This window comes from Sciurus carolinensis, chromosome X (assembly GCF_902686445.1).
Source record: "Sciurus carolinensis chromosome X, mSciCar1.2, whole genome shotgun sequence".
NCBI classification, from domain to species: Eukaryota; Metazoa; Chordata; class Mammalia; order Rodentia; family Sciuridae; genus Sciurus; species Sciurus carolinensis.
The window spans coordinates 108,635,378-108,648,047 of record NC_062232.1 but is presented as its reverse complement, the minus strand read 5'-3'; the positions used below and the strand labels follow the sequence as shown (position 1 = coordinate 108,648,047).

The following is a 12,670-nucleotide window of genomic DNA, read 5'->3' as shown; positions in this document are numbered from 1 at the left end:
CAAAACTACCCTAAGATTCCATCTCACCCCAATTAGAATGGTGATTATCAAGAATACAAGCAACAACAGGTGTTGGCAAGGATGTGGGGAGAAAGGTACACTCTTACATTGCTGGTGGGGTTGCAAATTAGTGCAGCCACTCTGGAAAGCAGTATGGAGATTCCTCAGAAAGTCTGGAATGGAACCACCATTTGACCCAGCTATACCACTCCTTGGCCTATACCCAAAGGACTTAAAATCAGCATACTACAGATATACAGTCACATCAATGTTCATTGCTGCTCAATTCACCATAGCCAGATTGTGGAACCAACCTAGATTTCCTTCAATTGATGAATGGATTAAGAAACTGTGGCATATATATACAATGGAATATTACTCAGCCAAGAAGAATGATAAAATTATGGCATTTGCAGGCAAATGGATGAAATTGGAGAATATCGTGCTAAGTGAGATAAGCCAATCTCAAAAAACTAAAGGACAAATGACCTCGCTGATAAGCGGATGAGGACATATAATGGGGGGTGGGAGGGGTTAGTGTTAGGGTTAGGGTTAGGTTTAGGTTTAGGGATAAGGAGGGTGGTAGGAATGGAGGAAGGAAGGACTGTATAGAGGGAAAAGAGAGGTGGGAGGGGTCGGGGGGAAGGCAAAAAAAATAACAGAATGAATCAAACAACATTACCCTATGTAAATTTATGATTACACAAATGGTATGCCTTGAAAAAAAATTACTTGTTTATCATTTTTTCTAAAAAGAATTTCAGTAGCACTAGGTTCTGAAGACTTGAGTAATTCAAATAGGAAAAAATGAACTGAATAAGTACCAAATGAAGCTTCTTAAAACAAATCAAGAATGACAAATTAATGATAGGGAACTTAACATGTTCATTCAAGTGAAGACAAGTTTAGTCCCTCAACTATAACATACTGATTTAATATAATGTATGACCTTTAGATACTTCTTATAACAAGCCAAGGAGTGACACTGAAGGCCCCAAGGTAAATTATTTTCTCAACTCAGATCTAGTCTCTGAAAATTTCCCAGTGATTTCATTACCTCTGCTCCTGCCTTATACAAAAGCAGAGTACCAGAGCACATCTGAAATTCACACCTGGGGGTCCAATGCCTACCACACTCAAAAAGAAGTATAAAACAGTCCCATTCCTATATTTATTGAGTACTATTCACAATAGCCAAGATATGGAATCAACTGAGGTGTCCAAGGAGAGATGAATAGATAAAGGAAATGTAGTATATATACACAATAGAATATTTTTCAGTCATAAAATGTATGAAGTCCTCATTTGTGGCAACATGAATGGAACTAGAAGACATTATGTTAAACAAGACAGGCACAGAATTACAAACACTAAATGTTCCCACTTACATGTGGAAGCTTAAAAAGTTGACCTTATACAAGTGCAGAGTAGAATAGTGGTCACCAGAGGCTAGAAAAGGTAGGGTGGAGGAGGGATACAGAAGATGGATAACAGGTCCTAAAGTACAGTGAGAAAGGAAGAATAAGAGGCACGGTGGTACATGCCAGCAATCCCAGCAACTCGGGAGGCTGAGGCAGGAGGACTGGAAGTTCAAAGAGAGCCTCAGTAGATTAGTGAGGCACTTAGCAACTCAGCAAGACCTTGTCTCTAATTAAAATATTTTAAAAGGGCGGGGGGGGCGGGCTGGGGAGATAGCTCAGTTGGTAGAGTGCTTGCCTTGCCTGCACAAGGCCCTAGGTTCGATCCCTAGTACCGCAAAAAAAAAAAAAAAAAAGGTGGGGGATGTGGCTTACTGGTTAGGCACCCCTGGGTTCAATCCCTGGTACCAAAAAAAAAAAAAAAAAAAGAAAGAAAGAAAGAAAAGAAGGAAGAATAAGATCTAGTGCTCTATGACTACATATTATAACAATTTAATAAATATAACTAGAAGAGAGGAGTTGGAAGATTTCCAACACAAAGAAATGCTAATTACTGATTTGATTATTACTCATTGTATAAGTGTATCAAATTATCATACTGTACCCCATAAATATATATATAATTAATATAATATACACATATAATTATTATGTGTCAATGAAGAAAAAAAAAGCACAAAGCAGCTTGAAATTTCAGAGTTCTCTTTTCTCTCAAAGGCTTTCCTGGACTTCCTTCATTGCCCCTAGTGTCAACCTTATGTCAACCTTATCCTAGTGATAGGATCAACCTATCATTTCCTCTCTGACTTCTATGGATTTGACCAACAACCTCTGCCAGAATCTCCTGGCTAACTGAACCCTGGGTACTAACTCCTTGGGATTAGCCTGGATCTATGCTCATCAGATGGAGCAGGCTCAGACTTTTGTAGCTCACTTACAAGACTCAATTATATATTTAGCTTCATTATTCAGGTATAACAGAAGTAACTGGGAAGGAACCAAGTTGTCTAATATTAGAAATGAAGTTTGAATACTACAACTAGCATGTTGAAGCAAACTGGACATCAGGACATAGGCACTGTATGTTCATCACTGTTTTGGAGGACCTTTTAGGTAAAACTTGAGCATTTACAGATTTCCAAATAGGAAGGAAGTGAAAACATAAGGACATAACATTTTTCCACAGGGAACTACGGTGTATGCAAGCTCATATTTTCCAGATCCCAAGAAGCATCACTACAATCTAACAACTGGCTGTCTGTTTCTTATTAAAAACAATACTAAGACAAACAAGCCAAACAAGTTCCTAGAAGCAGTAAAAAAGGTAAAAAGCAAACAGGATGCTATTGTAAAGTCAAGTTCTTTTGCTTTTCTGTACAGAGCTACAACTTGAAAAGTGAGGCAGCCATAGCGACTTACTATGGTATGCAGGTGCCTTGCTTATTAACATGTCTCACTCACACAGGGCAGGCTGAATAGTTATCACTAAATTATTCTAAACAATGTAGAAACTATTTATTGAAGGTATTTTAATGCTTAATACTGTCTTTTCAAAATACCATCTTAAAAGTCAAACCTGCTACTATCACTGCTTGCTGACGACACGATTCTATATTTAGAAGACCCAAAAAGTTTCACTAGAAAACTTCTAGAACTAATAAATGAATTCAGCAAAGTAGCAGGTTATAAAATTAACACCCATAAATCAAATGTGTTCCTATACATCAGTGATGAATCCACTAAAGGAGAAATTAGGAAACTACCCCGTTCAAAATAGCCTCAAAAATATTTGCAAATCAATCTAACAAAAGAGGAGAAAGACTGCTACAATGAAAACTACAGAACACTAAACATAGAAATTTAAGAAGTCCTTAGAAAAAGGAAAGATCTCCCATGCTCTTGGATAGACAGAATTAATATTGTAAAAACGGCCATACTATCAAAAGCATTATACCGATTTAAAGCAATTCCTATTAAAATCCCAATGACATTCTTCATAGAAATAGAAAAAGCAATCATGAAATTCATTTGGAAAAATAAGAGACCCAGGATAGCCAAAACAATCCTTTGCAAAAAAAGTAAAGCAGGAGGCATCACAATACTAGACCTTAAATTATACTACAGAGCCACAGTAACATAAATGGCACGGTTTTAGCACAAGAACAGACATGTTGACCAATGATACAGAATAGAAGACACAGAGACAAATCCACATAAATACAGGTATCTCATGCTAGACAAAGGTGCCAAAAACATACATTGGAGAAAAGATAGCCTCTTCAACAAATGGTGCTAGGAAAACTGGAAATCCATATGCAGCAAAATGAAATTAAACCCCTATCTCTCACCTTGCACAAAACTCAACTCAAAGTGGATCGAGTACTCAGGCATTAGAACAGAGACCCTGCAACTAATAGAAGAAAGAGTAGGTCCAAATCTTTACCGTGTTAGCTTAGGAACAGACTTCCTTAACAAGATTCCTAAACTGCAAGAAGTAAAATCAAGAATCAATAAATGGCATGGAATCAAACTAAAAAGCTTCTTCACAACAAAGAAAAAAATAAAAAATTTGAAGAGAGAGCCTACAGAATGGGAGAAAAATCTTAACCACCTGCACCTTAGATAGAACATTAATCTCCAGGATATATAAAGAACACAAAAAACTTAACACCAAAAACCCAAATAACCCAATCAATAAATGGGCTAAAGAACTACACAGACACTTCACAGAAGAAATATAATTGATTAACAAATATACGAAAAAATGTTCAACATTCCAACAATTAGAGAAATGCAATTCAAACCACCCTGAGGTATCATCTCACTCCAGTCAGAATGGCAATTATCAAAAATACAAGCAATAATAAATGTTGGTGAGGATGTGGGAAAAGGTACACTCATACATTGCTGGACTGCAAGTTGATGAAACCACTCTAGGAAGTAGTATGGAGATTTCTCATAAAGCAGAATGGAACCACCATTTGACCCAATTATCCCACTCCTTGGTTTATACCCAAAGGATTTAAAAATCAGCAAACTACAGTGATGTAGCCACATCAATGTTTATGGCAGCTCAATTCACAACAGCTAAACTATGGAACCAACCTAGGTGCCCTTCAACAGATGAATAAAGAAAATGTGGTATATATACATAACAGAATATTACTCAGCCTTAAAGAAGAATGAAATTATGGCATTTGCTAGTAAATGGATTGAGCTACAAAATATCATGCTACATGAAATAAGCAAATCCCAAAGAATCAAAGGTCGAATATTTTCTGATATGCAGGTGCTAATTCACAGTATAGGGAGTATAGGGTGGGCTAGGGAAGAATAGAGTTACTTGGGATTTGACAAAGGGGAGTGAGGGGAGGGGGTATGGGGGTAGGAAGGATAGAATGAATCAGACATTATTACCCTATGTGCATATATGATTACATGACCAGTGTAATTCTACATCATGTACAACCGGAACAATGAGAAATTATACTCCATTTCTGTATGATGTGTCAAAATGCACTCTATTGTCAGGTATAATTAAGTAGACAAAATTTTTTTAAAAATTTCAAAAGCCACAGCATTTTTTTTGGCAATACTAGGGATTAAACCCAGGTCCTTGCACATGATAGGCAAGTGCTCTACCACATCAATTGACAATAGCTAGATTGTGGAACCAACCTAAATGCCCTTCAATAGATGACTGGATAAAGAAATCATGGTATATATACACAATGGAATATTACTCAGGCATAAAAGAAGAATAAGATTATGGCATTTGCAGGTAAATGGATGGAAAGAGAGAATATCATGCTGAGTGAATTAAGTCAATCCCCAAAAAACCATTATCTGGTAAGTGGATGCTGATACATAATGGGGTGGTGGGATAGGGTAAGGGGAGAATGGAGGAACACTGGATTGTGTAAAGGGAAATGAGGGGAGGGGAGAGAGAGGGGGAAGGAAAGATGGTAGAATGTGACAAACATCATTACCCTATGTACATGAATGATTTCAAGTATGGTATGACTCTACATCGTGTACAACCAGAGAAATGGAAAGTTGTACTCTATTTGTGTACGATGAATCAAAATGCATCTTGCTGTCATGTATAACTAAATAAAACAAACAATAAAAAAGCCACACCTGCTATTTTCACTTAGAGAAATAAATCCTGAGGAAATAAGAGATGTATGAAAATTTATATAAAAAGATGTTCATCACATTACCATATATATTAGTGAATAATAATCCAAATGTCAATCACAGGAGATTTACATGTTTTCAAAACAGAATAGAATATATCAATTAATAGCATGGAAAGCACTCATAATAATAACTGCATGTGGAACAGACAAAAAAAATTAAAAGATGAGTCCCACTTACCCTGAAAGTTATATGTGTAGAAAAAGGGGAAATACTAGGCATTTATCTCAAGGATGGAAATTTGGGTGACTCATTTTCTTTATGTTGTTCTGCTATTTCCAAACTTTAGACAGCATGCATGCATGTGTGTATGTATGTGTACATGATATATATTCTATTTAGACAGTATATATATATACATTATATATACTCTCTATATATGTGTATATACATATATGTGTACATATATATTACTGTTGTGATAAAAAACTTCAAAGTAGTAAATCTATGTAAGGTAGGATTAAAGCTTTCCAAGAAGCTACAATTGATACAGAAAACTTTTGCCTGATAAAACCACTGAACATGATAGAAACATAATGCATTTGTTCTCTAGTAATCAATTCTCTTTCTAAAGCAATGTGAGATGACAGAAGCAACACATCCTACACAAATCTCTCAATTTTGGAGTTTCATTGTAACAGATGAAACAACAGATTTTCGGTGCTCAGTCCCCAAATTTGAGGGCAGGAAGCCAAATATTTCCACTCCAGAGTTGATTTTCTTATGATCACCAATGTCAAGTTTTGGGAATCAACACAAGAGTGTAAGGTATTACAGTTTGGAAAGGCATGCTGCCAAATATTTTAATTTCAAATTGGGAACAAAGTGTTGAATATTTGTGACTCCAAATGACCTTGATACTTTACAATGAGCTGAGTGTCCATTAAGCCAAGAATTCCATTTTAAATCTATATACAGGACAATAAACATAAAAGATTACCTACACAGGTAATAGAAGACATACATTTGTAATCCCAGCTAGGGAAACAGGTCTATGTATCTATATCTAGGTATCCCTATCCATCTATGTCTATCTATGTATCTATCTATTTATCTATGTATGTTTCAATATTAACCCTTAGCCACTCTTAAACAAAACACTTATCTGCTAAGTGATAAATCAGTAATGTCAACTTTTGGTGCAAAGAGTAATATATTTCATTTTACATGCAGTGACAAATTTAAATATGTATGGCATTATACAATGTAATAATGACCAAGGAAAAACATTATAAAACTAGCTAAGCAATTAAGGCTAATACCTTGAACACATCTGAAGTGGCTATTTATAGGAATGATATCTTGGACATGCTGTTCCTTCTCATGCAACTGGATTATTAACCTAGGAAACAGAAAAAAAATGCATCAATTAATAGCTACTGAAAAATTCAAGCCTTTAGCAACAAAATACTGTGTGCTCTTGTTATACAAATCTAGTATTTATTAGATTTTCCACATCTAGTTCCCTGGATCTGAACAACACAACAGCTAGATACTGCTGTGGAGTTAAAGGATGTTTATGGTGATCAATATCTGAACACCCATAGAGTCCTATATGCCATAAAAAAACATACAGTAGTCTATGTCCTAAAAACAGTGTATGGTCTTTAGAGCATGAATTACAGAGTATACACCTTCAGAGTATGCATACCAGAGTGAAGAATGAACAGCTAGATATGAATTACATGATGGTGGAGGCCACAGCTGTCTTTTCATCATAGTATTTCTAGCGTCTAACACAGAGTCTGGCACATTAAAGGCACTTCCATGTGTTAAATTAATAAATTTGAAAAGTCATACATTAGCTTTCAAATTATAGTCCCATGACTTTTACCAAAGAATGGTTCTCTCTTCAAACAAACATGCAGGTTCACAGAGGAATATGAAGGGGTGCCAAATCAGCTGGATCAGTCAAAATAACTCCAGTGACCAACAACACAGATATCAAAATCAGATTGCCTTCACATCCCTGTGTTTTGTCCTCTGGTTTCTAGCTTCATGCTGGTATTTTTATGTAAACATGATTGAACTTGGCTCCCCAGTGTGAAATGCAAGGCTTGTAAATCCACATGTATTCCTGAAATACTAATTTTCATTTATTACTTATCGTTAGTGGCCAAGAATAAAGATATAAACTACTGGGTAAAAATCCATTCTGAATATCAACTAGCTTCTCCAAAGTCAAGCACTCTTAGGCTGTTTTTTGTTTTGTTTTGTTTTGTTTTGTTAAGCCTGGAACATTCCTTTTTTTCCTGAGACCCAGATCAAATATCACCTTCTCTGTAAAGCTTTCTTTGACAACCACAAGTAGAACCAGTGGCCTTAACCACTTTTCTTGTCCTTTTTTTGTACTGGGGATTGAACCCAGAGGCACTTAGCCACTGAGCCACATTCCCAGCCCTTTTTATGTTTTGAGACAGGATCTCATTAAGTTGCTTAGCCTCGCTACATTGCTAAGGCTGGCTTTGAATTTATGATCCTCCTGCCTTAGCCTCCCAACCTGCTGGGATTACAGGTGTGTGCCACCATGCCCAGCTCCTTTACTTGCCCTTCTAATTGAGCACTTACACACTCCATTATGGTTATATTTATTTCCCCTCAAGGATTGAGCTCTTTGAAAGCAAGGACCCTATCATATTCTGTCTGCGGCCTAATAGAAGCTCAATAAATACTGGCTGAGTAAGTGAACTAGCTTAATTAAGCTATAAACAGAGGTGAATTTCTAAATATAACTCTTCAACTACCAACATTAAAAATGTCATTGTTGGACTGGGGTTGCAGCTCAGTGGTGGAGCACTTGCCTTGTATGTACAAGGCACTGGGTTCGATCCTCAGCACCACAAAAAAATAAATAAATTAAATAAAGATATTGAGTCCATCTATGACTAAAAATATTTAAAAATGTCATTGTTTTGAAGGCTTTGATTTCTATTTTTTTGATTTCATGAGCAATTTATTTTTGCTTTTGGATATTTTTCAGATGTGTTAACTAAGAAGGGGATAACCCAGGGTAATTGCTTAAATAGAACTAAGGGAAATAAAAGTATTAATGATGTTTTTCTGCTTTGATCCTGTCTACCTAATTTGTAAGAAGTAATATTTTAAGGTGATTACAGGAATATGGGGCTGGCCTCTTTCAGCCTAGAAAGTCTGTGCTTTGAACAGAGTCCTATAAACCCAGAGAGAGACCAGAAACTAGATAAAAGACTGAGAAGAAAGCAAGGGTCAAAGAGGAAGAGCTTATTTTGAGGAAAATGAATACAAACCACCAGAATCTGAAAATATGAAGATTAGAAATGGTGGTGATCATTAGCAGTAAAGCTTAAATGGATTGTTTTATTTTAAAACACCACGAAGATGAGAATTTAAGTGAATTTCACACAAATATTTATTGAATATCTACTGGATGTTAGCCACAAAATAAACTGTAGCAAAAGAATAAGGCAAGGAAGAAGCATAAAAATCTATCTAAACATAATTATTCATTTACAAACAGAGTGATTCAAAATAATAGGTGGATGCAGTGTTACATGCCTATAATCCCAGTGACAGGAGGCTGAGGCAGGAGGATCACAAGTTCAAGGCCAGCTTGGGAAACTTAGTGAGCTCCTATCTCAAAATTAAAATTAAAAAGGTTGGTGATGTAGTTCAGTGGTAGAGCATTCCTGGGTTCAATTCCCAGTACTACAAAAAATACATACATAGGCATATAGCAAAACAATAGAAATAGGAATTTAGGAGTTGTCAAACAGAAAGAGTGATGAATTATGAATGTCAATCCAGCATTATCCCTAAGATTTGTTCAAGAAAGGTTAAAAGTCAAACAACAGGTTGTGTAATAATCTATTATCTTTGAAAAAATAATCTTGGTGTGTGATCATTTTTTTAAAAAACTTATTTGTAATATTGGTCTCTAAGTAAATTTCTTTTATCATTGATAGTAGGAACCACAGAACTAAAGATTAAGACAGGTTTCAAGTTGCAGGATAAAAAAGTGGAAAAGTAAAAAGTTTTGGACCTCCAAGTCAGAGAAGGTACTTAAGATAAAATAATTTGAGGATTATAGATGGTATTTTGGTATTAGGTGTCTCCAGTAAGTTATTTCTCTATGTTAATTCTGAGATACATTGCACAGGTTCAGATCTCAGCTATGCTACTTCCTAACTGTGAACAAGTGACAACCTCTCTGTGCCTCAATGTCTGTATCTGTAAAAGCAGGGTGATGATGATAATATTATGAGGGTTAAGTTAATTAATAAATAAAAAGTGCCTTGAACAATATCTTGCACATATCAAGAAAACAAGTTTCAATTGTTGCTACATCTGCGTAAGTTAACACAGAATTATAACTCAAGAATTCAATTTCTCTGTGGGGAGGACACAAATAGTCAAGAGAGTTAGCCCTCCAAGTGAAATATTCTTTAGTACAAGAGCCAGATAGGAATAGGCACTTATGTCCAGGCCAGCTGCTCACTCGTTATTGGCTGAACAGAGATCCAAACCTACCAAAACAAGGGACTAGATCCTTGGTTACAGTCATTTCAACAATGTAGCTATTCTACTCATCTCTTGCAATTTTGTTTTTACAGAAGATACAAAAAAAAAAATTTACAGGTTTGCTCCAAGATCACATCTCTCCACTCCATTCTAAACTTTCCTGTTGAATTTAGTTTTATTAATCTGGTCTTCCAGAATGTGACAAAATATGGGAAAAACATCATGAATTTCTGACATCAACAGAACTGACCAAGCAGAACCTAGGAAAGACCTACTTCATAGAACCAGTTGAAGTCCAGTTATAATGGCACCAATAATTTCAGCTAAGTGCAGGCTAGGTTAGTGGGAATTTCTTCTGTATCAATTAAAAAAGGTAGGGACTGAGAACATTGTTTTTATGCAGAATTCAACATCAGGAGACATGAGGATTTAACTGATCAACGATTTTTAAACTGTGAAAACATGCAATTTCAAGAAATCAGTGGACAACCAAGGAGGTGGACTGGCAGCATGTAGGGACAGGGCCCTATGATAAGTAAAGGTCATCACAGATAGTTTAAAGATGAAGGGTAAGTGGCAAGGGAATAAGATGAATAGCTATGGTGACAGCTCATCAAAACAATCAGTAGCACTCACTGATAAAATGACAAATGTAACTTATATTTCTACATATTTCATCACCTTTGCTTCCAACAGTCAAGGCAGTTACTGGCTTACACTAAACCACCACTGAATTAATGAGTATGCCTTCAAGCAAGTGGAATAACAGAGTGGGGGGGACTGGAGGAACCAGTCAAATGGGATTAAGAAAAGACAAGACTGTTAACATTGACAATGCAGTATTCCCATAGATCTTTACTTTTTGTAAACGTTTGCAAATATTATTCCCCAGTTACACCTCCAAAGGCTATAAAGCAAGGCAGTTGATTTTCTATTCAACTGATGAGGAAACTAAGACGCAGAAAGCCTACTGACTTGCCTAAGGTTACACAACACATGTCAGTTGCAGGGGCAGGAACTAAGAACTCAGGCTTCCTGCTACCCCGCCCATTAAGTCCTTCCACTGAACTACACTGCCAGGAGGAATCTAAGGGTTGCAACTTGGGGGCAAAGCCCCGTGGTTAGAGAGTACTTGCACTTCACACCTGGGCATGAACCTGTTGCCCACGTGGCCTCAGTGGGAAGACGGTGGGTGGCCCGTCGCGGGTAGGGCTTGGAGGTAATGGAAGGCTCCCTTCTGTGGGAATCAGGTGGTTACTTACTCATATTGCCCATTCCTCTGGGCTAGGGTCAGCACGCAGGGCTCCCGGAGAGGACCCTTCATCTCCAAACCCTCGATAGTATGCAGGCACTAGTCAAGGGTCTCCTTTTCAGAAGCGCGGCTGTGCAGGGGAAATGCGTTGTGGGGCGGTGGGAGTCTCCCGCCCCCCTGGCCGTCCTCCCCCATCCCCCACAAGTGTCGCCTCCGGTGCCGGCCCTCTCCCCAGCAGGGTTCATCCTCTGGGTTTAGCGGCGCCCCCGCCCTGCGATGTTCCGCAGTCCCCCAGACCCCCACCCCGGCCAAGCGCGGCCTCCCCTCCCCCTTTCTCTTAGGCGGATACGGCAAGGGGCTGGGCTCCGACCGGGAGCGGCGGCTCCATCCCGGAGGCCTGCAGGCTCGGTGGGGCTGCGGTCTGCGAGTGGCTCCGACGACACTGCCTCCAGCGTCCTGACACCAACCCGCCTCTGCTGCGCGTTGTTTGAGAAACGGCTCAGCGTTGGGAGCTGAGAGCCGGGAGGCGAGAGCCTGACCCGAGAGAGAGCGGCGCCTGGCGCCCCCGCCAGTTTTCCAGGCCGCCGCAGATTCCGCCCCCTGCGGCCAACATGGGGAACTACAGCCAGTGACCCGACGGATTGGGGGCGTCTCGACCACATCCAGCAATGAATACGTTTCAAATGCTACATTGTGACACACCAAAGGACTTTGGAAATTGCCACAGGAACAAAACACGTCCATACCTATGAAGGAACTCAAACATGGTGGGCCAGTAGGATCCTCATCACAGCCAAAAACCAAAAAAACACAAAAACACAAAAACACCCTTATTAAAGTTATGATGCACCGTGTTGGTTTTCTCACTTATCAGTTGTTCTACCTTTTCTCTTCTTTCTTCCAACTCTAACTGGAATATTTCCCAAGACTCAGATCTTTGCTCCTTCTTTGCATCCGCTCCAGGTCACCTCTAAGCAAGCAAAGTCCAAGTATATATCCCTGACCTAGACCTCTTACCTAATATATCACTTTGTCAAAAGAACACTGTATGATAGATAAAACGAGCTCATCATTTCAGATAACCACCCAGCCCTGAAACCTCAAAACCACATGCTTTCTTCCTCTCCTAATTTCCGTATCCAAACCGTTAACAAGCCTTGTTAACATTTTCTTTGGAATGTCTTTTCTACCCTTTTCTCTCCTTTCAGACTGCCATTACTTTATTGTAAGCCCTTGATGTCCAATCTGGGTTGCTGCATTTTACCCGAATAATTCCTATTGGCTTTAATCTCTTCTTTGACTT

General features: G+C 38.2%; 1 protein-coding gene across 4 annotated transcripts in view; it reads right to left on the bottom strand.

The window, feature by feature from the left end:
• Ocrl (OCRL inositol polyphosphate-5-phosphatase) overlaps nt 1-11,939 on the bottom strand; it is a 65,654-nt gene extending 53,715 nt beyond the window's left edge. For 3 of the 4 annotated variants that reach the window (XM_047536520.1, XM_047536522.1, XM_047536523.1), the window contains exons 1-3: nt 11,717-11,939; nt 11,378-11,457; nt 6,881-6,960 (exon numbers count right to left, since the gene is read on the bottom strand). In XM_047536520.1, coding sequence (XP_047392476.1) covers nt 6,881-6,960; nt 11,378-11,457; nt 11,717-11,755 — 199 coding nt within the window. In that variant the 5' untranslated portion in view covers nt 11,756-11,939. The remainder of the gene's footprint in view (nt 1-6,880; nt 6,961-11,377; nt 11,458-11,716) is intronic. The other variant, XM_047536521.1, reaches the window with a different exon arrangement.
• Nucleotides 11,940-12,670: the final 731 nt, after the last annotated feature.